Source organism: Ursus maritimus, unplaced genomic scaffold, assembly GCF_017311325.1.
Source record: "Ursus maritimus isolate PB19 unplaced genomic scaffold, ASM1731132v1 scaffold_5, whole genome shotgun sequence".
NCBI lineage: Eukaryota > Metazoa > Chordata > Mammalia > Carnivora > Ursidae > Ursus > Ursus maritimus.
Window position 1 is genome coordinate 48,163,927 of NW_024426663.1, and position 27,899 is coordinate 48,191,825.

Below are 27,899 nucleotides of genomic sequence, written 5' to 3' on the forward strand. Positions count from 1 at the left end.
TAAAATACCAAAGAGCTTGCAGAATGTGGGAGCCTGGAAGCCTCCGGTGGGAGAAGCCCCAGCACTGAGTAAACCCAAACTACTGACTTGTGCAGCAGACCCTAAGGAATGCTGCCTTGTGTGTCTTCTGGGCTCCGGTAGACCAAGGGGACACACCTTGGGGGAACTCATTCCTTCTCCAGGACAGACCAGTTCCCCAGGGCTTTTGAAAGGGACTTTGGTCACTGGAGCTGCATTAAAAGGGAACCATGGTTTGTCCAGCTGAGATATTCCTGTTAACCACTGATCAAGGAGCCTTTCTTTTTTTCCGCCTTCATGTATTTTAAAGAGAAGCATATATTCAAAATCACAACACAGCCCAAAATGTGTTGGCTGCCAGTTAAAACTCCCTAGGACTTAGAAATGCAGTATATTTTCTGTGAACAAACCCAAAATATGAGTCAAGACAGTACACAGAGGGATGTGGGAGCTGAGCGAACAAGTCACATGGATACTTTAAAATAAAACAGAATAATTGCTTGTTTGTTCAGAATGTGTGAGCAAAATGTTCTTACTGCCAGAAGAAATATGAGGCCGACTTCTTTCCACTTATCCTCTGGTAAGGGAGGGAAGCCCACAGTTGGAGCTGTTGTGGGAGAGAGTCTAGTATAGCAGTTCCAAGAGGTTAGAGGAGTAGCTCTGGATTCAAATCCCAGCTCTGTCTTTGTATGGCTTTGGGCCTTTTTATTTTATTTATTTTATTTTTGAGAGAGTGTGTGTGAGCAGACTGGGGGGAGAGGCAGAAAGAGAGGGAGAGAGAGAATCCTCAAGCAGACGCCCCGCTAAGCAGAAAGCCCAACGCAGGACTTGATCCCAGGACCCTGAGATCATAACCTGAGCCAAAATCAAGAGTTAGACGCTTAATGGACTAAGCCACCCAGGCACCCCTGGCTTTGGGCCTTTTATTTAAGTTTTCAAAGTATTGATTTTATCATCAAAAGGACCTGCACTATAGTACTTAACAGCATAGGATCTGGCTTTTAGTATTAACCATTCAGTAATAGGTAGCTAGCTTCAGGTTGGGAATTAGGAATGCTCAGTACAGAGGTATCATCAGTAAACCCCTGTTGTTGCTTTTAGATGGAAACGTACAGTTCTGACGACAGGTGGGAAAGGAAAGACTTCTAACTTGATCAAATGGCCAAAGTTCATTTGCCTAAGCCACATCAACCTCAATATTTAAGACTCTTCAGTGAATGTTCATATCACTGGCCTAAAGGACATTCCCATTAAAGATTCATAAATACATGAATGCAGACAGACAGACAGACAGACTGCACTTGGGAAGGAAAAAAAATTAAAAACCTGTAAGTGAAGATAAGGAGATAAAACGAGTCATCAGTTTGAGACTGTGGATGAATCGAGGTACGTTCCCACGCCGTATCACCCTTTTGGGGGAGACCAGTAAACTTTTAAGTTCTCAATGAGCTGAGAGAAGTTCTGTGCTTAGTAGTAACTCCTTCGCAGAGATGAAGCAGCCGCCCTTTGATGGGAGTGGTCTCTGGGATGGGAGCGCTGGTAGCACTGACCACCCTGGAAGGTAGTTGAGAGTTGGCTCAGGACTCTGGTGGCAAGTCTTCTCTTAGATTCTCTGCCTCAGCCTCCAACCATCAGTCAGCAAAAGTGCAGAATTCTTTACCTAGGTCAAAGGATCCACTCTCAGATGTTAGACCTGCGGTCTTTATTTTGTGAGCATTGAAGAAAACTTCCTATGTATGTTACTTTCCCTTAAAAAAACAGCCCAAAAAAAAGTTCTCTTGCTGTTTTCTCCTGGTCTTGACCGCTGAGAAAAGAATTCTTTTTTTCTCCCAGCACAAGCTCATTATTGATCTATTTCACATTCACAAATTCAGATTCAACATTGTACATTAAAACTGACCTAGCAGAAATTTCCCCCTTAATTGGACCACTTTTCTGTAGAAACCATCCTGCCAGTATCTGTGGTAAGATAGGTTCTGGAAAAACAAATGATCAGGTGGAATTAGATTGCTCTCTCTTTCTGTTTGCTAACAACACTATGCCTGTGCATAATTCTTACTGATTATCAGAAGGGGAAAAGCTATAACTCAGGCAGAGATGAGCTTTATTGGCATTGGTCCCTTCTAGGGAAGAAAAAATATATGTATGGGCAGAAGCATTTGCAAGTGCCTTATATGTTGAGAGATTGAAATTCCAAACAGTCTGTAAACTTAGCTTGCCTAAATCTGTAACCTTAAAAAATGAAAATGCCTCCCTATATTTGGTATCATAACTCTAGAGCTGGGTTTATCTCCTTCTCTATAATTAAAGACAAAAAAAATTTTATACCTATAAATATATCTAGAAGAGAATGTCATTTGAAATGAAAGAGTTCTCATGAAGGAAAAATAAATAGCTGGGGAGAATCTGGAGTCAGACGCCTTCTAAGACTTAGAAATTAACAAGAGACTGTTAAATGACCCGTCAGCCTGAACAGCAGCAGGTGCTCCTTGGAAAGGGAGAGAGCTGTGTCGGCCACCTTTGTTTACCTGCTGAACCATACTATGCTTCCATTTTCCCTAGCATCTTGGGCATCTCCACTTCGGCTAGCAGTTTCCCCTGTCAAAGACAGATCATGTAACTTTTATCTGTAGTGTTTGGACAAACTCGGCGCACGCTTTCTGCAGGTTTTGAGGGATCCCTACTCCAGCATGCTCCTTGTTGAGAAGCTATTCCTCTGCCTCCAGTTTTAGATTCTCCTCCTTTCTGGGGGAGAATCCACAGAAACCCACTGAGTCTGTTCCCTGAGCGAATCTAGGTCTCCTTTGACCCTGTCGTTATGAGACTGAGGAATAATTAGTCCCAGTTTCCTATACTCCAAACAGTTTCAGGTGTCTGTCAGTATCAAGGCCAACTGTATGGGTTGATGGTTTGATGCTTGTTCATCAACAACACTGAGGCTTTAAAAAAAAAAAAAAGAAAAGGAAAGGAAAAAAAAGCAGTGTTTTCCTTTGGAGGACTTGAAGAATCTTACTTCATAATCTTCTCCCCTGGGAAATTTACATCTTTTGCCTCTTTGGACATCTCCCATTGTGAAAACTGCAGCAAATAATTTTCCTCCTCTATGTCTTTTGGGCACACTCTTACTCGTCGATCAATAAATTACCTCCTGCCAAGCTCCAGCAGCCGGGCTTTCTTCTTCACTGTTTACGTTCTCCTTTTGTGTTTAAAAAAGAGCTCATTATTTTTCTCTTAACCTCCAGTGAAATCTTCTCTTGATTCTCTCCCTTTATCTTGCTTATCATTTCACTTAAGTCTCAGTCCAACTGTCCTCATCTGCACCTGCCTCGATTCTCTGCATTTTCCCCTTTAATAACCCGAAGTTAATGAGACTACCCCTGGAGTCACACGCTCCTTTTCCTGATCACACCATGATAAGGAAAGGGGATTGAATGGGAGTAGCAGATGATACAATAGAAGGAAAACCGTAATAAGCTCATCGTCAGGTAGGTGGCTCTCTGTTCATTGGGATGGATGGGCCCCGTGTCCGAGCTGTGAGGATAAACCCTCACATACTGTCCTTGTCTCATTTGGTGGTAGTGAGGATTACATGAGATAAATCATGACATGTGCTTGATGGAGTGGCATATGGCAAGTCCCCCTGAAGCACTAGGTACTATTATGGTTCTAGAAAGCAAGTGTAAGAAACAATATCTCACACCTTCCTGGGTTTGGAATCTGCAGGTACACATGGCCAGCCAGGGGTACCAGTTCTCTATTTGTTTATGCAAATAGCTCATCACAGGAAGCATTTAGCATTTCCCAACTGTGTAAAGGCACATAAAGTAGCATTGAGCCACCGGAAGACAGAGACCATCTTATTTTTTGTCCCGTTCCAAGATCCAGTGTTGTGCCTGACATGAAGTACATTACCTATAAATAGTTGACATCAATATATATTAATCACCCAACATGTCCCCAGTACTGTGCCAGTCACTGTCAAATACCATTCTGTTCCCCGAAGTCTAGGCTATGTATTTCTGTTGGTACAGGACACAGCTTTAAGTGATATTGATTTCCATAATGCACAAAGTTCTTCCTTTCTTGTTTCTTTTTAACATCATTCTGACTGTATCAAGCGCAAAGCCCCACTTTGAATAAATATTTTGTAGCCCCTCTAAATGTTGATTTTTTTAAGGTTGAAAGGTAGCTAAGTCTTTCCAGGTTACCCATCTGGCTAGAATTTAAGAACATTTTTTCATCTTGATAAGTGTCATCCTTAATCCCCATCACCTATCTCACCCATCCCCCCACCCACCTCCCCTCTGGTAAACATCAGTTTGTTCTCTAAGTCTGTTCTTGGTTTCTCTCTCTCTTTTTTCCCATTTGCTCGTTTGTTTTGTTTCTTAAATTCCATGTATGAGGGAAATCATATGGCATTTGTCTTTTGTCTGATTGACTTCACTTAGCATTATACTTTCTAGCCCTACGCATGTTGCTGCAATGGCAAGATTTCATTTCTTTTTTATGACTGAATAATATTCCTTATCCTCTTTATATGTTCATCTAACAGTGGGCACTTGGGTTTCTTCCATAGTTCGGCTATTATAAATAATGCTGCTATCAATATAAGGGTGCATATATTCTCTTGAATTAGTCTTTTTTAGTGGTTTTTGGGGTAAATAGTGGTGTGATTACGGGATTGTAGGGTAGTTCTATTTTTAGCCTTTCGAGGAAACTCCATGCTCTTTTCCACAGTGACTGCAATGGTTTGCATTCCCACCAACAGTGCAAGAAGGTTCCTTTTTCTCCACATCCTCACCAACACTTGTTGTTTCTTCTATTTTTTATTTTAGCCGTTGTGACAGGCGTGAGGTCATATCTCATTGTAATTTTGATTTGCATTTCCCTGATGATGAGTATGCTGAGCATCTTTTCTCTGTCTGTTGGCCGTCTGCGTGTCCTCTTTGGACAAATGTCTGTTCATGTCTTTTGCCCATTTTTAATTGGATTATTTGGGTTTTGGGTGTTGTGTTGTATCAGTTCTTTATATATTTTGGATACTAACCCTTTATTGGATATGTCATTTGCAAATATCTTCTCCCATTCAGTAGGTTGTCTTTTAGTTTTGTTGGTTATTTCCTTTACAGTGCAGAAAATTCTTATTTTGATATAGTCCCAGTAGTTTATTTTCACTTTTATTTCTCTTGCTTCAGGAGACACATCTAGAAAACTATTGCCATGACTCATAGCAAAGAAATTACTGCCTATGCCCTTTTCTAGGATTTTTATGGTTTCAGGTCTCACATTTTAGGTCTTCAATCCATTGTGCATTTATTTTTTATATGGTGAAAGAAAGTAGTCCAGTTTCATTGTTTTGCATGTAGCTGTCCAGTTCTCCCAACACTGTCTTTTTCCCATTGTATAGTCATTCTTCCTTTGTCAAAGATTAATTGACCATATAGTTGTAGTTTTATTTCTGGATTTTCTTTTCTATTCCATTGTCTGATGTGTCTATTTTAATGCCAGTACCATACTGTTTTAATTACTACCACTTTGTAATATAACTTGATGTCTAGAATTATGGTATTTCCAGTTTTGTTTTTCTTTTTCAAGACTGCTTTGGCTATTTGAGGTCTTTTGTGGTTCCATACAAATTTTGGGATTTTTTCTAGCTCTGAAAAATCGTGTTGGTATTTTGATAGGGATTACATTAAATCTGTAGATTTTAACAGTATTTGTTCTCCTAACCCATGGTCATGGAATGTCTTTCCATTTCTTTGCGTCATCGTGAATTTCTTTCATCAGTGTTTTATAGTCTTCAGAGTAGAGATCTTTCACTTCCTTGGTTGAGCTTATTCCTAGATATTTTATTGTTTTGAGTGCAATTGTAAATGGGGTTGTTTTCTTAATTTCACTTTCTGCTGCTTTATTATTAGTGTATAGGAATGCAACGGATTGCTGTACATTGATTTTTTATCCTGAATTCATTCATCAGTTCTAGTAGTTTTTTGGTGGACTCTTTAGCATTTTCTGTGTATAGTATCATGTCCCCTGTAAATAACAAGAGTTTTTCTTCTTAACAATTCAGATGCCTTTTATTTCTTTTTGTTGTCTGATTGCTGTGGCTTGGACTTGCAGTACTATGTTGAATAAAAGTAGTGAGAGTGGACATCCTTGTCTTGTTCCTGACCTTAGGGGAAAGACTCTCAGTTTTTCCCCATTGAGTATGACATTGGCTGTGAGTTTTTCTTTTATGGTCTTTATTGTGTTGAGGTGTACTCCCTCTAGACCTGCCTTGCAGAGGGTTTTCATCATGAATGGATGTTGTACTTTGTCAAATGCTTTTTCTGTGTCTATTGAAATGATCATACGGTTTTTATGCTTTCTCTTTCTTATGTAATGTATCATATTGATTGTTTTGCAAATATTGAACCACCCTTGCATCCCTGGAATAAATCCCACTTGACTGTGATCTGTGATTTTTTTAAAATTTATTATTGGATTTGGTTTGCTAATATTTTGTTGAGGATTTTTATATCTGTATTCAGCAGAGATACTGGCCTGTAGTTGTCTTTTTTTTTTTTGTCATGTCTTTATCTGGTTTTGGTATCAGGGTGATACTGACCTCATAGAATGAATTTGAAAGTTTTCCTTCCTCTTGTATTTTTGGAATAGTTTGAGGATCCTAGGTATTAACTCTTCTTTAAATGTTTAGTAGAATTTGTCTGTGAAGTTGTGTTGTCCTAGACTTTTATTTTTGGAAAGTTTTTTGATTACTAACTCAATTTCATTGGAGTATTTAGTCTGTTCAAATTTTCTATTTCTTCCTACTTTCATTTTGGTAGGTTAAGAAAAGGTTTTTTCATAGCATTTATTTTTATGACCTTCTTCTGGGTTTGTTTGGGTTTTTTAGCAATTCACAGAAAGCTGTTTCTTCATGTATTGCTAGGATGTAAAGTTCCCTAGCAAAATTAATTTAGTTAACTAAAAAGCAGATTGATTTAAAGAAAAGTTAAGTGGGGCGCCTGGGTGGCACAGCGGTTAAGCATCTGCTTCGGCTCAGGGCGTGATCCTGGCGTTGTGGGATCGAGCCCCACATCAGGCTCCTCCACTATGAGCCTGCTTCTTCCTCTCCCACTCCCCCTGCTTGTGTTCCCTCTCTCACTGGCTGTCTCTATCTCTGTCAAATAAATAAATAAAATCTTTTTTAAAAAAAATAAAGAAAAGTTAAGTAAGTAATAGTCTGGGTAAAGCAGATAAGGTAAAAAAAAAAAAAAAAAAATGAAGAGGAAACTTTTTCAAAATGAAGATACTTAAGCCTTACCCCAGACCAAATGAATTTGAGTCTCAAAGTGTGGATGTAAGCAATCTGTATTTTCTATTTCTCTTTTAAGACATGTCAGGTGGTTCTGATGATAAATCAGTTTAGCTATCTCTGAATGAGAAAATCTCCAGTTTTCCTTTATGTAAAATTTTTTTCATTCATTCAACAAACATTTTCTCAGTACCTACTCTATGTAATGCTGTATTTCCTGGGTGCTGAGAATAAAATGGAAAACAATATAGAAATAGACCCTGTCTCCATGGAGCTTACATTCTAGTAGAAGCTCATAAATAATTGTGTTCTCTGATTTTTTGGCTGCTTAAGAAGGTGTCTTCTATGCTAAATCACAGCTTGAAAGCATGTAAAATTGTCATAACTTTATAGACACTGGTTGTGTTTCTGGCATTGAGTTTCCTGTAGAGGGAAATCTGAAGCCAGTCTTTATTTGTACTTCTCATACTTGACTCATTTTAAAGATCTGTATAACCCATAGATATTCTTTATGCTTAAACTAACATAACTTCACTAGGGTATGCCTTGGTATTAAATTTTTTTCTGTCCCTTTTTCTTGGATTACTCTACCATTTCCATCTTTTCAGTCTTGGATTTGAGTCTTTATTTCACAGAATTTTTATAAATACATTTTAATCTTTTTTTTTTAGATTCACTTCTTTTGATCTTTTCATAACCAACAATTATACATACATTGGATCCTCTTTGTTGTGTGTGTGTGTGTGTGTATACACACAATCTGTTCTTCATTGATTTTTATATCTTTGTACTTTTTCATTTGTTTTGTGTCATTTCCTCAAGCCTGTAAACCATGTTGATAACTCTGATTTCCACTTTTTCTCTGTTTTACTCTGGATTCTTCAAGGCAGCTTATATCTGTAACTGTTCTATTTTCTCTTTCATTCCCTTTCTCTGTTCTGCAAATTTGTTTCTAACCTATATCCATCACTTCCATGTTAAAAAGCCTCCCAATTGTTATTCCTACATTCACTCACCCTCCACTCCCCCCCAACCAACAATCTGATAACCACAAAATACTTAGAAGGAGCTTTTAAAAATGCAAATAAGATCTCTTACTCCCCTTTTAACAGCCTTGTTGGTTTCCCTTATCACTTAGAATGAATTGAAGAGTCCTTATCATGGCTTACCAGGGCTCTCTTATTGGCTCCTTCCTACAAATTATTTGATGATTTCCTTGTATTACTTGACTCTCTGTTGTGTCCTCTCAATTTCTGAGCCGCTTTTGGAAAAAGATAATTTCAAAGCTGTAGTGAGGGCTCAACAAATACTGCTTACAAATAGTTATACTAACTTTTTGAAAAATTTAGAATATCATACACTATGTGGCCCTTGACAAGAGAAGATAGAATACCCCTAGTATAAGCCAATGAAGAGGCTTGAAATGTATCAAGATTTTAGAGTCCCTGACATAGCAGAAAAAGTGTGGTCCATGAATTCAGATTGTGTTTGGATCCTGGCTCTGCTGATCCTAATCGAATGACCTCATGACTTATGCCATTTAACTTCACTGAACCTCAGTTCTTTAAATATCTGTAAAATATTTATAAAACAGTCTCAGCTGTGGGGGATTTTTGTGAAGCTTGAAGGAGGTAATGGCATATGGGAAATGGTAGGTATTTGTAATAGGGTTTGTAAAGTGGCAATTTTGAAGAGGCTGGGTTCCACAGTCATCTAATGCAAGAGTCGTGTTTGTTGAAAAGCATCCCTGAAAAAATCCCTTAAATCACCATAAGATATACCGTGCATAGTTTTTATAATCTCTGTACAAAATAGTATGTATAAATATGCACCATATAAAGAATAATGTGCACTAGAAAGCTATACAAAAAAATCTGAAAGGCCATTTATGAAAAGCAGAGTGTTTTATATTTTTTTTAAGAGAGGGAGAAAGAGACGGTAGGTGGAGAGGCAGGGGGAGAGGGAGAGAGGGAATCTTAAGCAGGCTCCATACCCAGCATGGAGCCTGACACAGGGCTTGATCTCACAACCCTGAGATCATGACCTGAGCCGAAACCAGAAGTCGGCCACTTAACCGACTGAACCACCTAGGCCCCCAAGACTGCTTTAAACCTGAGTAGCTCATTCAGCATATCAAGATGCTAGGAGATGAGATCCACAGTCAGCCAGTCTGAGGAAAAAGCAGATTGACTCCCCCATCTCATACTTATGCAGGGCTTCTCTCCCCTGAGTGGAATGCAGTTGCAATAGTCAACGTTATTTGAATTTGTTTCCTCCTTTCATTTTTCTGTTTTATGCTAAGCATATATAGTTGAATCCACATATTAATGCAATTCAGTATATAATTATTATTCCCAGATTAGATGCAAAATGGGTCTCAGTAGAATGTAAGAGAAGTGGAAGTCAGGTGGAGTAATTTGGTGTTCAACTGGAGTGATTCTCAATGAACTGCATATTTGTCCTGTTTCCGTCTGTACGATTAGTTTTCCCTTCCTTTTAACTGTTAGCCTCAGAGATTTATGGTTTTTAAAGGGGTCCCCTGCTTTGGCTATTTGAGAAAATAATTTATATTCCTCCCTTCAGGAAGAAAAGAAAATTAATAGTTTATAGTCCTGTGAGTCAGCCTCAAAGGCTATAAGCTCCATCCTTGCACCCTCCCTCCTGCTCTCCACCCTTGTATAGGCTCACATTTTGCAAAACTCAGGGACAAAGAAGAGGTCAGAAATGAATGACAAAATGGATGGCCACCTTACAGACTTGAGGGGAACAGATAGGATATAGATTTCTAAAAGAGCAAAGCATAGTGCTGGTGCGTGCAGAGAGAAAAATCCTACCATTCACGCATAGAATGTGAAAAGAGGAAGCAAATGTGTGGAAAAAAATATCCCAGGGTCTCAGTGAATAATAACATGAAAGTGTTAGGTAGAACCAGACCAGGCATAAGTCATCCAAAATAGTATGCTGTTCCAGAAGTAATTACTACATGTTATTCAGGATAAACTCTTATTCAAATACACGTCAACAATCTAGTCTTAAAAAGTATGTGATTGCCACGGACAAGTCACAATTTGTAATATTGTAGGGAATTGAGGGAAAATGGTAAGAGAGCGTTAAAGAAATGGGTTCATTGCCTGAAGAAGATTGAGGGGCAGTTACAACAGCATTCAAAACACAATAGATTTCCTGTCCATGGAGGAGTGGCCAGTTGCATTTTGCTCTTGTACAAGACACTGTTAGAAGTCTGAATTATAATACTAGGAGCTTTAGTCAGGAAATGATTCCAGGAAGGCTGTCAAAATAGTGCCAGGTTGAAAGAGGAAGCTAGAAAATTCATCCTTTTCTATAGGACTTTTAAAATACCAGATTTTCCACTAGATTGGTACATACATGGCATGAGGAATGGGGGGAGTTCTAACTGGCACAGTCAGGCTATGGGAAGTCTGAAGGAAAGACGGGTCATTGGAAGTGAGGCATGGAGGTGATCATGAATGTGATATGTACAAGGGAAGAGGTGAGACTTCTTTATAAGGCTTTGACTCTTCCATTCTTCCTACTTTGTTCCCTCCACTCCTTTGCAGTAGTGATGAACACTTAGTTTGAAAGTGTAATGGAGATAGGACTAGAGGGACTCATTGGAAGCCACAGTCAGGCTCATGAACAGATGGAGTTAACTTTTGTTGGTGAGGAGAGGAGAAAGGGCCAGGCATCCAGGGAGAAGCAGGTTAAGAGACCAGGCAGCCCCAAGGATGCCTGGGTGGCTCAGTCAGTTGAGCATCTGACTCTTGGTTTTGGCTCAGGTCATGATCTTGGGGTTGTGGCATTGAGTTCTGCGTTGGGCTCCAGCAGAGAATCTGCTTAAAGATTTCTCTCCCTCTGCTCCTCCTCCCCTGACTCATGCTGGGGGGCGGGGGACACTCTCTAAAAAAAATAAATCTTAAAAAAAAAGAGAGAGAGAGAGACCAGATGGCCATAGAGAGACACAGAGGCAGACAGGCAAAGCATAGTTCCCAGATCGCTGACAGCATGCCACATCCTACTCTATCTCCCATGCTGCATGTCCAGTCCTGATAAACCCCAAGGTTTTTCTGTCCTACAGTAATTCTCTTGGTTTTTGTTTTATAGGAGTTTTTTTTTTTAAACATAAGCTTGAGATGGTTTCTCTGAACAGTCCAGACTTGATGATGTCCTGCCCCTCACCGCCCCTTCCACCTTCTTCTTTTTCCCCTTTCCTATTCTGAAGGCTTGCCATCCCTTTTCTCTTTGAAGTCCTGTGTGCTGCTGCTTTTCTCAGATACCCTCCTCTCTCTCTGTTCCCATTCCTTCTCTCTGTTCTTTGCCTCTTCCTGCTCTCTCTCTTTGGAACTAGCAAAACTTCTCCTCCAGAGCTCTCTCTTCCCTCACCCACTTCTTGTAACAGTTTATTTTCCAGGATTATTACATTTCAAATTCAGCCCTGCCGTTGGGGAGTGGCAGATCTCAGGGACCGCCCACTCTGCAGCCAAACTAGGGGACACTATCCTGGCTTCTCCACGTTCCGAACTCATTCACCAATCTTCTTCATTATACAGAAAAATCCAATTATCCAGAATCCATAATGCATAACTTCATACACTCACACACATGCCATTTCTCCACCCCTGTATTTCACTTTGAAAAAGAAAAAGATAGCCTGGGTGGTTCAGTCGGCTAAGCATCTGCCTTCGGTCCAGGTCTTCCTCATCCCCTCCTCCCTGCTCGTGGACTCTCTGTCTGTCTCGCTCTCTATCTCTCTCTCAAATAAATAAAATCTTTAAAAAAGAGAGAGAAAGGGATAAATCCTGGAGGAGGAGAGGAGAACTCAGGAAATCATACTCAAAAATAGTCAGTAGTATAGAAAACATTTGACTCGACATTCATTTATTTGAAAAATGTCCTGGAAGTTTTAATTGAGCACATGATATGGACAATGAGGGAGGTAAATCAGTTTGAAACTACCTACGGAAAAAAAAACACATGTCTTGTGTAGAAGAATACAGGTCCCTCTATGCTCGGAACTGGTGGATATGTTCAGTAAAGCAAAGCTTCAGTGCAGGTGAAGCAGCCCTGACCATTGGGGGGTATGCAAAGTGGGGTCTTGGTATAATTTATTTAACAAGGCATAGAATGGGTTGAGAGCTGGCCTCAAGTATCTGAAGTGCTTTTGCGTGGAGGAAGGGGTTGGACTGGCTCTTTGATAACCTAGGGTACTAACAGGTAGACAGTTCGAGAAAGCAGATCTGAGCTCGTAGGAATGAGGAAGTTGTGCTCGTTAGAGCCACTTAAGTTTTCTCAGGAAGAGTCCGGTGCAGACTGAAGAATCCTAGGAATCCTGCCCTGGCAGGACATTAAAAATAAGGATTTTTCTGCTTTTTCTTTTATGCTCCACAATTAATGCATGGTTACAGCAACAAGTGAAATAATAGTAAGTTGTGGACCCACATCTTCATGTAATTCATGTTACTAGTTTGGTGTGTGTCTTTCCATACCTTTCTCTTTGCCTACACATGCACATATTAACATTAGTAGATGGATAGGATTTTGTTTTGTTTTTATAAAATTGAGACCATACTATACACATTCGTCTGCTCAGTAATATTAGCATCTCTTCAGGTCACTTCTTCGAAATGGCGGCAGATATTTTAAAGTATGGGTGTACTGTAAGTTGTTAAATCATCCCCCTATTGACAGACATTCGGGTTGTTTCTAGATTTTGCTACAATGCAATTATAACAGTACTGCAGTATGTTCACAAACATATATTATCACAAGCTCATGTTTGGTTTTGGAGAGTAGTTTCCATTAAAGTAGGATTTGTTTAATTAAAAGATGTGTACATTATTTTAATAGCTACTTCCAGATCACCTTCTAAAATTTTGTTGCCATTCATAATCCCACCAGCAAGTGCCCATTTCCCCCTGCCATTTCCAGGATAGCGTATTATTAGTCATTGTAACTTTTGCCCATCCAAGTATAGGTACCAAGGATAAGGGAGTGGAGTGGAGTTGTTAAGTTAAGGATGCTCTCGCTAGTACGTGTCTCAGCCTAGCACAAGCTTCCTGTGCAACTTTAAGCAAGACACATAACTGCTTCATTTCTGTTATCCTCCTTTGTAAAGTGATATGATATGAATACCTACCTCATAAAATTGTTATGAGTATTAAATGAATTAATAGTGATAAAGACTTAGAACAATGACTGGCATATAGTAAAATTTTTATAAGTAAAAATTAAAGATTAATAAAATTAATCTTCTATAAGATTAAAGATTCACAAACGTAACTTGCATCTCCTTGACGACTAATAAGGTTGGGCATATTTCTATATATTTCCTGGTCATTTGGTTTTCACTTTCTCTCAATTTTCTGTTCATATCCTGTGCCCATATTTTTACTGAGTTGTCTTTTCATCAGTTTTTAGGAACTCTTTGCATATTTTGAATGCTGTCATTTTTGTCTTCCATAAATGATTTCCTTCTTAATCGTTTATTTAAAACATCAGGATGGTTTTTTTAAGTTAACATAAAAACCTCAGTCAGTACAGAACTATAAAAATAATTTTAAACTCACGGCACCTCGGTGGCTCAGTCAGTTAAGCCTCTGGCTCAGATCATGATTCCAGGGTCCTGGGATCGAGTCCCACATCAGGCACCCCGCTCAGTGGAGAATAATGCTTTTCCCTCTACCCTTCCCTCATCCTTGTGATCTCTCTCTCTCTCTCACTCTCAAATAAATAAAATCTTAAAAAATAATAATAATAATTTAAACTTGTATAATCTCATACCACAAAAGGTAACCATTAAGTTTGTTGTATGGAAACCCTTCATCTGCCCCCTCAGAATCATTGGCCCTCAGCCTTGGCTCTACATATTGGTCAGTTAGGGGGCTTTTGAAATACTACTACTTGGGTTCCACCTCACAGGCATTCTGACTTTACTGATCAGTGGTCAGACCCAGGCATCAGTTTTTAATAAGAAGCCTCATTTGATTCTGATATGCAGCCAGGAGTGGGAACCAGAGGATGCAGTTCTGAAAAGTGATTCATAAGTTAATTGTTCCTAAATCATGGTGTCATTAGTAATCACTACCGCCATCTGTTGGCGGGAGGCAGAACTAACACCGTTTAGCTATTCGTATGGCTTTGTGCGTATCTCTGCAAGGCCATGTTTCGAAGTTCTTTGTACACCTCCACGTTTTTTCAGTGTCATGACTTCTCAGATGTAACTACCAACCCTACGATTCTTGAAGTAAATATCAGATTTGTATTTATCTTCTTGGTTCTGTATATTCTGCAGTAATAAATGACAGAATGTAGTATGATGCTCCTGGGGTGTTGTCAACGTTTGGTCATCAAAGACTCAGTGATATTTATGCTAATCATTGAGAGGAGAAAGTGTGTGGATAGATTTTAGGAATACTCTTAGCTGCAGTTGAGAAGCAAAACAAAAACAGTTTTGTGATTCATCTAACCGAACTCATCAGAAATGACACCACTGCCTCTTCCCATCCCATATCCTTCCCCACCTATAAGCGTTAATTGAAATTTTCCCCTACTGGGATATTTTAAGATGTCTCCTTTTTTCCTGCGGAATTACACAATGTGAAACATCAAGGGAAATAACAGGAAAGGCAGTGAACAGGGAAACATGCTTTGAGAAATAGCAGTGTTGGCAGAAAATGGAAGTGTCTAGGAGAAAAAAAATAAGATAAAACTGGCAGAATTACAAGCTGCTGCATGGACTGGTAATTAGATAGTGAGTTTATCTTCTGAGAGAAAGATATTTTTCCTGTCTTTTCCATAGAGAGACCAAAAGAAGTCAAAGACACCAAGAGCATGAAATTGTCCGTCTGCCATAAAAAACTATCTTTGATGCATTGGGTTTTGAAAATATGTATTAATTCCTCAGGCAGTTTTTATGGGTTGTGGGTTGTTCTTATAGCTGGCAATAGAGGGTAAGTCTTTCACATATATAAAAGTATTTATATACGTATATAAAACATATGTGTCTACATGTATCTATATGAGTATTTATGTATATATGAGTGTGTGTGTAACCTCAACCTCAGAACCGTTGATTTGGGGGCCAGAGCATGACGGGGTGCTGGGGGCTCTCCTGTACATCATAGAGCGTTTAGCATCATCCTGGGCCTCCACCCACAAGATGCCGGTGGCATACACCTGGCTGTGACAACCAAAAATACCTCCCGACTTGTCAAGCGGTAAAATTCGCCCCAGTTAAGAACCACTGATTTAGAGGATGCTATGGCCCTGCTTTAGGGAAGTGAGTTTTTACTACCCTGAAAACAATTTACCGAATTCCCCAATCTAAATTAGAACCCCTATTTTTTTTTTTAATGAAACAATATTTTTTTTCCTCTCTTGAAACACCGTACATCTCCTTATTGCATCAGTGACAGTTGAGGACACGATTATCTACCTTGAGACCTTAATGTCTTTCTTCCCTATTCGACTTTAAGTGCCACAAATCATCTGTTTTGTTCACTCTCTACACGTACCACCTAGAGCAGTGATTGGCACTTCATAAATGTTTGTCAAATGAAAGAATATAATTCTCAGATATTTAAGAACCTGAAACACAAAGCCTGACTTGGTCCAAAGGGGTTTTTCCTCTAAGGCTTATTTCAATCTACATGACAAAGCCAGTAAAAGAAATCAGGGACATATTGAGGCTGTTGAAGGGTGTGATCAGGGAAATCTAAAAATTATATTATTTGGATAGGATTCCCTGGGGGTTTTGGCGGGCTTCTCTTGAGTGGCAGTTTCGTTCTGGAAACAACTCTGATATGTCTCTTTAAGCCAGAGCCAACCTATCGCTCTTGCTTTTTGAACTCCATCCACCACTGGTCCATGGAGGAAACAAGTTTTTTGACCAGGGTGAGGCTTAATGCTTCATTAATTCTCTGAAGAACATGCCCCAGGACCAGGAAAGATGTGTCTGTGGAAAATAAACCTCAGTGCAGACAGCACAAGAGACTTTCACGTGCTGCTTTTCATGTTTTTAAAAAATGGAATTAAGATGCATATTTTTTAAAATGAAAAATGACTGGCATTCTTCCCACTGAAAATGGGAGGTAATTTAATTTGTTAGTGGTTTATTTTATTTGACAGTCTTTGTACATACTCGATTTGGTTTGTTACACTGAATTACCCTTTAATAATGGGTACACATAATGCCAGACTGTGCCCCCCAGGTTGGTTTGATAATTGGATGAACGACCATATTGTTCCAGGGTTTTCATGACAATGTGGACAGAAGCTATTTGGAAAACTCCTAACCAGTAAAGCCTTCAGCTGTTGTTGTTGTTTTTTTTTTTTTTCTCCCCCGATGAAGTTAATTGCTACCCAGTGAACAATCATCCCACTAGCCACTTTTCCTGAGCAATGCTGAGTTCTGTAATCATGACTGAATTCCCTGGGTGGATAGAAGAGATGCCTAAACCCCACAGCCAATAGAAAAAGTCTTAAAATCTTCCTTCAGCAGTCTCTCAGTATGGACCATATTTCTACAATTGGAGGTTAATGGTAAGAGTTCTAATAATAGCAATCATAGAGGCTGAAGCAAGACTGCCAAGTTCAAGGGCAGCTTCACAGCTTGAGGGGCATTATGACCCCCTTTGCTTCAGCATCCACATCAGGAAAGTGGGAACAATATCAGCACCTAGCAGGGTATACATAGAGTGCTCAGCACAATCCTGGCCAAAGCAGATTCTCCGTAAATGTTTCTTCCTTATTAGATGGTATGCGTCAGGCCCTGTGCTAAGTTTTCTCACAAACACCACTGAGAGAGTTGCCATCTCCAACATTATGGAAGGGACCGTTAACATGGCAAAAGGCGAAGGAATACCCCAAGGCCATGTGGCTGGTAAATGGCTCTCCCAGGATTCAAGTTCAGTTCTACTTCCAAAATTCTCTTACACTTTCAGATTCTGCGTTCGTGTACCCTCTAGAAGAAGTTTGAAAACTTGTGTATTTTTCTGAGCATTTAGAAATAGACGACTGAGCATCTTCCATCATAATGGTCAATAATGACAGAAGATGAGTTCGGGAGTATTCTGAACATAGGCAGTCTAAAATAAAACCATTATATCACCTTTCTAATGCATCCACTGGAATTTAAATACCATCTTACCTGGATATCCACCAATATCCATTAAAAGAATATGTGAAGAAGTTCTTTAAAAGTCGTAACTTTATATTGCTTTTCTTCTTGAAACATGTATTTTCACTTCCCCCAAATAAATGCTAAAAGCCTTTTTTGATCATATCTGCCACAAAAATGGGTCCCCCCCCCAATGAATGTATGTAAGGGTTTAAAATTCTCTTATGGATATAATCGTTTCTAAAATTATTAATAGAATACAGCTGACTTGAACAACGTAAACATAATTCTGACAAATAAAAAACATAAAAAATAAAACTTTATTAGAAAGTCATACTATATTGAGCTGGGGCTGGTGATATTTATGGGGCATTGATAAAGCATCATCCAGTTATCTCCCCCAGAGTGTTTATACCTTGGATAGTGCACCACAGTAAGATTGAAGATGGGTGAATGTATGTCTTCTGTGTTTTTCTTTTGCAAAGTGAAGGAGACTTAGGCTGTGGGTACCTCCTGAGATTATTTGATTCCAGAAAGGAAAATATGTGGAAGTTAGATATAAGGAAATTGTTGCCTTTTTTTTTTTTTTTTTTTTTTTTTTTGAGTAGGGGAGAGTCCCAAGCAGGCTCCACACCCAGCGTGGAGCCCAAACTCACAACCCTGAGATCATGACCTGAGGCATAATCGAGACTCAGACACTTAACTGACTAGCCACCCAGGTGCCCCAAAATGGTTGCCTTTAAAACTGTTCCATATGGTTGTTGGGAAGCCATCACATTCTCCTGTTTGAAAATGGCCGTTCTGCCACAAAGCTATGTTGTTTTGAAATAACGATACTTACAGGAAGACCCAATGGCTCTCCCATTTTCAAGATGACCTACTCAGTCTTCGTTGACACCGAAGTCTGGGTTCTCTTTAGCTATTGGCTTTATCCTAAACTTACAGTAATTGTCCTTGGCAAGTCATGAAGGACTTTTCCTAAAGAAAGTCCAGAGAGAGGCATGGTGGCAAACTTGAAGTAAGGCTGGAATCTGTGACTTCCTAGGTTCTCCACCTGTCTAACCATTTATTGCTTCTCGATGGACTAGGATAATCACCCCAGATTCTCCACCCAGCCTTACACCTGTGGTCCCGAGCCCCAGGGTCACAGTTTCCTTAAACCAAGGAGGAGGTAGACAGCTCTCATCTGTTTCTTTTCAATGTCGAACAGCCATGGTTTCAGCTTCCCCAAAGGGCTTGTTAGGAGCAACAAGAAAGGGCAGGCAGTTGCATATTATCTGCCTCCAGTAAGATTCCTAAGGACGCCCTGTGTGGTAAATGCTCAATCCATGTTTACTGAAGGTTTTATCCGGGGCCAGTGTGTGGTCATAACATTGCTATATGTTCTTCCTAAGTGATGACTTGGAGACCACCTAACCCATGTCTGTCATATAGCCTGTCAGTGCCAGTATAAAGTCATCTCAGCTACTGGGAGAGTGGTGGGGAGCATCTGCTGAACAATGAGAAGGAGATACGGAGCAAGCATGGATTTAGTTGATAGCAATTTTCTCAAGAGGCCCCGTAATGTCAATTATGTTATTTGTACTTAACTACCAAGGGTATTCAAATATTTGTGTGCTGAACTCAAACATACTAGACCCAAGGTTACCGAAGAGCTAAAATCCATTCACATCCTTCCGTGCCTGACCCTCTCTCTCTCTTCCTTGCCCACGACTCCATCTTCTTTCCGTGCTTTAGCTCCTGTCGGCCATCTCTGCTCTCTGCGCCTCGCCTTGAGTCTGTCAGCTTGCTGGGGCACCGGAGGTTGCCATGGTAAACACAGCTGTTGTTTTTTCTCTGTGAAGAGTCGGTGTGTGAAGGCACTTGAGTCCTCACCTCTAGCCTCTTCCCGCTGTGCGTTTTCACAGATGTCGTTTCAAGTGGGGGCCGCAGGGGTTTCAGGGTTCACAGCTTTCCCTGTGTAGCTCTGAAGGGGGGCTTTGTGACCCGCCGACGCCCGCTTAGGTGCCGTGGAAGATTGTGAAGAATCGCCCGCGTGGTCGCCAAATAAGCCCAATGACAGCCACATTCATTTTGTTAGTAAATGGGTTCTGGGAACTGAAAGATGATCTTGTATGTTCCAAGAGGAAAGGCAGGAAAGTTAATGAGAAAGTACCCGAGGCAGGAAGACTGAAGGAGGGGTGGGGAGAGATAGATGGAGTGGAGAGAGAGCGAGCGAGCAAGGAGTTTCTGAACAGGAAGGGGAGTGTGTGTTGGACGGCTACCGGAATCTTCCTTACCCTCCTGTCACGTCTGTGATCCAGCCCTGACTACTGACCCCGCGTCCACTGCTACTGCTCGCTTGCAAACTCCTCTCCAGCCGCAAAGATTCCTTGCTGTTCCTCCTGAACTGTGACCTCAAGTCCCCGTGTCACGCTCCACCCTCACATGCTCTACCTTTTGCACCTGCTCTCCCTTCTGCCAGGAACGGTCTTCCCCAGACAGCCGTCAGGCTCCCTCCCTTGCTGCATTCAGGTCTCCTCTCAAAAGCCATTCCCTGAGAGAGGCCTTCCAGAAACACTGCACCTCAAGTTGCACCCCATCCCCTGTCTACCAACTTCCCCAATTCAGGCTTTCTTCATGTCTGATACAGAGTGGGGACTTAAGCATTTGTTGAGCCGATAGTTAAGTCTTGGCCACCCTCCCCCAGAAACACATGGAGTCACACACTTGCAAAGATGTTCTTTGTTCTCTCCTGTCTGGGCTTTTGCATGTGCTGCTCCCTCTGACTAGAGCACGGCCCCCTCTCCTCTGCATCCCCCTCTCTGCCTGATGGAGTCCTGCAAACCCTTTGCACCCTGCCTGGTTTCATAACCCTCTCCTTTTGAGGTCTCCCTTGACCTCCCCAGGTGGACACAGAGCCCATTGGGCCAACACTACCTGGGCAGTGCCTAGTGACCTCCATCACAGCACAGATCCCCTGCATTGAAATGTCTCTTTACTTGTCTCTGTCCCACACACCCCAGTGTGCTCTTCCAAGGCCCAGAATAGAGCTCGACCGAGGGCTTAGACTCCAGAGTCAAGAGTGCCAGGCATGCGTACCAGCTACGTGACTTTATACAAATTACTTAACCTCTCTGGCCTCAGTTGCCTCATCTGTGCAACAGGGATCATAATATCTACCAAGCTAAATCATAGAGTACTGATGAATTGCTGAAACGTTTAAAACCTGCGAAGCAGTCAGCTGGGTGAGAGGATAGTGAGTAGACGGTGTACTGTTTGAGGTGGGTTGGGCATGGCAGGCCCCTCTCAGGCGGCAGCCATGTGGTTCTCTGGGCTCTTTGCACCCCACTGATATTACAGACGGGAGCTATCTCTATAAGCTTTCTGGCAGGTTAGACTCTGAGACTGCTCTCTTGGGACGTGGGAACTTATTTGGCTGATTTTCTAACACGATGCTGGTTGTCTTGCCATCTGGGCTAGCGTGTTCCTCCTTCGGAACCAGGCTCAGGGGGATGAGGGGAGACCGAATCCAGGTGCAGAAGCAATAGGAGGCCTCCAAGGGAGGGACGTGAGGGAAAACCAGCAGTGCGCTGCACACCCCCGTGCGCCCTCTGAGGGCCAAAGATGCTCTTCCCATTGCAAGCACAACGCAGCCCGGTCTCAGGGTGGATGTTAGCCTCATCCACCACTGCCAACATGGCTCGGAACAGGGGCTTTGAACTGCAAGCTACAAAGGTCCTGGCCCGATCCTGGGTTTTATCCAGTTTTCGTTCCGACGTTTGGCAGAAGGGGGGGAGGCGCTCTGGTCCTGGGGAGAGTGATTCAGGCACGTGGTTTGGGGGCAGAGGAAGCTCTGGGATGGGCGGTAGGAACCCGGACTGTGCTGGCAGCCCCTTCCTGAGCCACCGGACAAGGCCCTTCACTTCTGCAGTTCTTGAGTCCCTCTTCTGCACGTTGCGTGTACTGCCTCGCCAGTTGTTTTCAAACTTTCCTCACTCACAGAAATATTTATTTAAGCAAGATCCGATTGAGAATCCCAACATACTGCCAAGAGTGACGAAGAAGGTAAAACCTAGATAGGCTCAGCCTCTCATCAGCTTCCCATCCCCCTCACACACACGCACACACACGCATGCACACACATGCGTGCACACACACAGGACGGTCCTTGAAAATGGCTCTAAGCGCCCTTCTGAGATTCATTGTTCCATGGGTCAGTGTCACATCTCCATAGCACAGAGTCCTTCCAAAGTATGAGGCAGAACCGTATGCAGTTACAGAGATTTGGTGATTTTTGACCTGCAAAAATGGGAATTTCAGATTTCCCTCTAATAGTTGCGTCTGCATAGTGTGCTCACTCAGAAACCAAACTGCCTCGGTTCAGCCCCTCAGCTTACTCTCTGTGGGACATTGGATGAGACACTTCACCTCCCTGAACCTGCCCTATGAAATGGGCAAACAGAAGACTCTTCCCCAGGCCTTTGCCCAGAGAAGGCAGAGGGCTGGATGAAGCAGGGCCCTGGACTCGGGGCAGGGGGGCTCCACCACGGTGGCTGGCCCAGGGCACGGAAGCCTCCATGAACGTCGTACAGAGAAAGCCCTAATGGGTGCCGGTGGGCCCAGCTCAGAGCATGGTGTCCTTCTCTTCTCCCCGCCTGTCCCAGAAGGCAGTAGGTAGCCAGAGCTGTGGGCAAACACGGTCCCGGTGGGGCTTCTTCATCAGTCATGCTGTCCAGCTCGAGCCAGACCTCTCCCTTCCTGGGAGGGGCACCATTCGGCAATGGACAGGCCTTGACCCGGGCATGGGAATGGTGCTGGAATAGCACGAATGACACTTATCCCTCTGCCTTATCTGGGTGAAGCGTGAGAGGCTCCCTCCCCAGACACCTCCATGGAGCCTTCCCCATTAAGTGGTACATCATGGAATATGTCAGCCTGAATTAGCAGGCAGGCCCGTCACGTTAAGCTGACGCTCTGGGCTGGCAGTTCCCACTTTGTAATGCCTCTTGATCCTGGCTGTCATGCTCCTTCCCTGTCACCACAGCCACGGGAAGCCTCTGCGGACAATGCGCAGTAATGAAGGAGGCTCAGGGAGGAGTGTAGGAGGAGCCACGGGAAGTCCTTGCAGATTCCATTTCTTCTGTGGCCCCGGGGAGCCGGCTTTGAGCTCTGCTACCTCCGGGCAGGGGTGGGGGGGTGGGCAGAGGAAGCACAGGTAGCCCTCAAAAGCTCCAGGTGGGGAGCTCCTTTATGACAGACTACAAAAGCGTGGCATGTGTTTTTGAAAGCACGCAGAATAGTCCCCCCGATACAAATACCAGGAACACCTACAATACCTAATAGAGGTTTCTAGAGGCAGCTTCACTACAAAACTCGTTGACTACCACTACAGTTATTATTATCAGTAATAGTGCCGGCTCCATAAATAGCATGGCAGTTTATTCATGTCACATAGGAGCATTTATCACTTCCTGCCATGCATGATATACGAGTGTGGTGGGAGACGAGAGGGAGCACCAGCTTTGCAGTCAGCTAGGCTCTCGTGTTCAATTCTTACAGCTCCTCAGAGCCTCCTCTAGCTGGGCAACCCTGGGCCAGTGACTTCGCCTCTCGGAACCTGAGCTTTCTCTTTGTAATAGAACTCACACCAGCCCCTATTTCACAGAGCTGTTGAAAGAATTCCCAGAGACGATATACAAAGAATGATGGACACAGAGGAGCAAATGCCCAATAAACATTTGCGGGGAGAGTTCCCAAGAGCAGAGACACTTTTTTTTTTTATCCATTACAGAGTCTTGACTCAGATGCACCCTTCATTGGTGTTTGATACTGTATCACTTTCCTTTCCAAATTTTTACTTCATTTGTCCTCTGACTTGTACTCCGCGGTACGTCAGAAATGATGTCATCAAAGCTTTGATCATACCACAGTCAATGAAAATCTTTTTATTTCTGCCCATTTCTCTAAGGATAATAGCAAAAATCTTTTGGGGGGGGTTCTTGCCTGTGACCTACCCTGTTACTTCACCTCTTACCATGGTTCCCATCCCTCCTTCTGTCTCACCCACATGACCTATCAGCCCTTCATTCTTGCACTACCCCCAACGTAGGACCTTTGCACATGCTATTTTCTCCAACTGGAACATTCTCTCCCCTCCCAGACTAGTAAACCTCTTCTCATCCTTCGCAGTTATCCACCCCATACTTCCTCAGCAACAGCTCTCTGGGCCTCCCTGACCATGTCAAATCCCCCCTTGCATGATATCCTCCCCTTTGGGGCGCTTACTGTGTTTTATTATGACAGGACTTCGTATCTCCTGCCCCCATCTAGACCAGCGGGATGAAGGCAGGAAGTGTCTGGTTTTGCTCACCAGTTGGATCCCCCCAGACCTTATATTCAAACGCTCTACCACTACCCCAGGACCTGGTATAGAGCCCAATAAATGTTGCTGAATGGGTGAGAAAGAAGGTGAACCCGAAGGCATATTATCTCCACAGAAACCTTCCTGTGCCCCACTAGGGCACAGTGGGTATTATTGGTTTTTCAGATAGGATCCCGAGAGCCCCGAGGGGAAGGTTTATCACCCAGGGGCACACAGCCTTTAGGTATGTCATGAATCTGTGATGAGAACCCAGACCTTGCAGTTCTTGCCATCCCTGAGCTTATGCTCTAAAACCATTGTCCATAATTGGGGTGGAGGCTTCACAAAGACTTTCCCTCCCCCGCCTTTCCTGGTGTTCAGAGGATCCCTGGTTCTTCCCACATCCACATTGCCTATCTAGGCCCATAGCTATATAGTTAAAAACTCTCTCAAAAGTTTGAGGGAGCTAAGCTCCTTCAACACTGAACTGGGAGAATTCTGTTTTGTAAGAGGTTATACTGTTGAGGTGAGTACACTTCACAAAGTGTAACCTTTGTTTCTGCCCTCTTGCCCTTACCCCCTGGGTTGAAACAAATCCAGAAGTTGAAGTCTTAATCGACCACCCGGAAGCAAATCAGTCAGCAAGTCAGCTCAGTTGCAAGAGATGACTTCCTTGAAAGGGAAATAGCTTTTGGTCCTTTTATTTTCTTGTTTCTAGTAAAGGACCACATCTGCGTTTTGTGTTTGTTTTGTTTTTAGTCTGTCCGCCGTCAGGCATTGGTGTTCTCTCACTTTCTCAGGAGCCAGTTCACCCAGGTAGAGTCAGAAGTGCCCTTGAATTCAAAGAGGGAGTCAAAAGAGTGATGGGTCTTTGTACATATTTGCCAGCAGGAGCTTCGTGTGTGGGAATCTATTTAACTGCCTGATTCTTTGACCCATGGGGAAGAAAACATTTGCTCAAATATTCTTATTCACTCATTCAACAAATAATCACTGAGTACACTTTATCTATCAGTAAGATGACCATATACTTCATTGTCTAAACTAGGACAGTTTTGACGTGACAGTGGGTATTATGTGGTTGGTACACGAAGACAACAGGTATAGACCAAGATTTTCCCAGGTAAAGCAGGATGTCAATGAGTGCCCTATATACTAACGGCTGAATCTGGGCTCTTAGAATCTTGGATGGTTATATATTTTCTCAAAATGCCCTTAAAAAATGAAGAAAAAGCCAGGATGGGGTCTAGACCTCCTAAGCCACAGTATAAACGTAGATCAAAGTTGAACTAGATATTTCTAGAATTTGCCCACAACTTCCTTTTTAAACTATACTTTTTGTTTAAAACAAACAAGCAGGCAGCTTGGAACAACAGCTCTGGAAGCTACTGACACAGTAGATTATAAGTTCAGTTCCCCCAGGATGAGGCCACGTAGAGAGGCCAGGAAACAAAACTCCGAACCTTTAAAGGATGAAATTGCCCATGAGGGCTAAATGATGGTGACCTCTTTTGAGAAAGAAGTAAAACTAGAAGGAGTAGAAAAAGTAAAATACAACTAAAGGAACAGAGGAGACAGAAGTATGGGATTTATCAGTCTGCTTCTCTAACTTCAAGCTTTTTAACTGTGGTTATGATTTTGTGTGTGATGATGAAGGACATAGCCATGCACACTTTTTTCCTGGTGAAGAGCTTTGGTTCTGAAGTGATTTGTTTCTCTTCCATCCCAGGTGCCTGTCCTGAGACCCATGGACCTGATGGTGGAGGCCACCCCGCGAAGAGTATTTGCCAACGCACACACATATCACATCAACTCTATATCAGTCAACAGCGACTATGAGACCTACATGTCAGCTGATGACCTGAGGATTAACCTCTGGAACTTTGAAATAACCAATCAAAGTTTTAGTATCCTTTCCTGGGGGCCAATAACCAGTTGGCTTGAATCATAAGTTTTCAGGTATGAACAGGCTTGGGGGGAAGTAGAAAAGAAAGCAGCCGTCACTACACAACACTCCTAGCGCTTGTGGAGGACTGTTCCCTTTTAAATTATGTTGGCATCCATCCTTCATCCTAACAAACTTAGAGAAGTACTGAATTACTGACATAGTGGTCCAGGACTGCCTCTGGGTTGGAACTCAGAGTCAGTTCGTTTGCACAGAGGCATTTGTGTGTCATGAATTCAAGTCCGTTGCAACTTTATCAACTATGAAATAAGACCCCAGAATTCAGTTAGGGTTCCTTCCTCTTGTGAAAGGATTTGTAAATGGCCTGTGTGGGCAGCGTAGACCACAGGTACACATGAGATGGTTTGTATCAGCGTGGTGAAAATAATACTGGCTGCCATTTATTAAATTCCACGCACTACAATAGGAACTTCATGCATTGAATCTCATTTTGAGAAGTGCACGTATCATAATTTTATAGCTTGATGAATTTCCACAGAGCACACCTGTGTAAACAGCATCCAGATCAAGAAACCAAACTTTGTTAGCAATCCTCATGTCCCCATCATGCTTGCTTCTAGTCTCCATACACCAAAGGTATATTTGATAAACAACCCCCTAATGTAAATAATACCATCCCCTATTTAGCTAAAATCGAACGACATCAAGAAAATTGTTGAATCGGTGTCTGAGCCAACATTCTAATCCCATTATAATGACCCTCTGTTTCACAATAGAGATGGGTCGTTTATTCACTACCTCTCCTGTGGTCCATCCCACCACAATCTGACTCCTTGCCTGAATTCCCCTTCTCAGGTAATGCTTTCTCTGCCCAGGCAGCTGAGAACCTGACCTAGGAGTCAGTATGGATTTTTTTTTCTCTCACTCACCGGCCTCCCTACCCCTGAACCAATCTGTGAGCCCCCGATAGTGCTTACTCTGAAATATATCTCGAATCAACTCCTTGCTCTCGCCCTCCACTCCTACCACCCTACACGAGCATAGGCCACTATCCCCTCATCCGTGTGACTGCAATAATCTCCTGTTTAGTCTTCCTTTTTTCTTAATCTTCTACATAGTTCATGTTCCCATAACAGAGTGGGCCTTTCAGTATTTGATTCAAATTTTATCCTTCCGCTGCTTCAGACATCTGGTAGCTTCCCAATGAATTTAGAATAAAATCCACGTTCTTTATCTTAAACTATAAGAGTCTACGTTATCTGGGCCCTGCCTCCCTCTTTGCTATCCTGTCATATCACTCTCCCCAAATTCATTCTTCTTCAGCCAATTCACCTCTTCTCTGTTCCTGGATAAACTTTGTTCTTCTGTCTCTTCGTATTTGCTGTTCCTTCTTTCTGAAGTCTGTCCCCGGAGTTCATGTGGCTAACTACATGTCATCATTCAGCTTCAATCTAATGTCACCTCCTCAGAGGTCCTTTTTCCATTAACTGCCAAGTAGCGCCCCATAGCCCTCTATCCCTCTTATCTTCACAGCACATATCACTATTTGAAATTTGTGTGTGTGTCAATTTTGGGTTTCCCCATATTTGAGTGTAATTTCTGTGAGAGAAGGGATCTTTGTATGATCTATTCCTGTATCTGAGTACCTAGAACATTCTGAGACACAGAGAATACCATTTTGATTGGGCAGGTCAAGTTTGAAGTGCGATAAGTCACTGAAGTGGAATTATCCAGTAGACGGTTGATCATGAAATTCTTTTTTTAAGATTTATATATTTGAGAGAGAGAGAGAGAGAGAACAAGCTGGGGGAGGGGCAGAAGGAGAGGAACAGGCGGACTCCCTGCTGAGTGGGGAGCCTGACTCGGGACTCAATCTCACAACCCCAAGATCATGACCTGAGCGGAAACCAAGAGTTGGATGCTTAACTGACTAAGCCTCCCAGGTGCTCCAGTGATCATGAAATTTAACCTGGAAATTGCACTTTAAGAGTACGTTGGTTATAGTAAAGCTCTGGATGTTTTGTTAAAAATAGACCGCTTAGTGGCTCAAACACATAAAAGATGCTTTCTTTTATAAAGTCCATTATGATGATCCCTACCAGCAAGCAACCTCCTCCAAACTGTGAATCAGAGAAATAAGTCCTTCCATCTTGCAGCTCCCCACTGGCCCAGCCTTACCTGCAGTCAGGACAGCAAAAGG

At 42.3% G+C, this 27,899-nt stretch overlaps 1 protein-coding gene across 3 annotated transcripts in view; it reads left to right on the top strand.

The window, feature by feature from the left end:
• Window positions 1-27,899, top strand: part of PPP2R2B (protein phosphatase 2 regulatory subunit Bbeta) — a 445,381-nt gene that overhangs the window by 366,572 nt on the left and 50,910 nt on the right. For all 3 annotated transcript variants that reach the window (XM_008691430.2, XM_040622264.1, XM_040622265.1), the window contains one exon: window positions 25,523-25,700. In XM_008691430.2, the coding sequence (XP_008689652.1) occupies window positions 25,523-25,700 (178 nt within the window). The remainder of the gene's footprint in view (window positions 1-25,522; window positions 25,701-27,899) is intronic.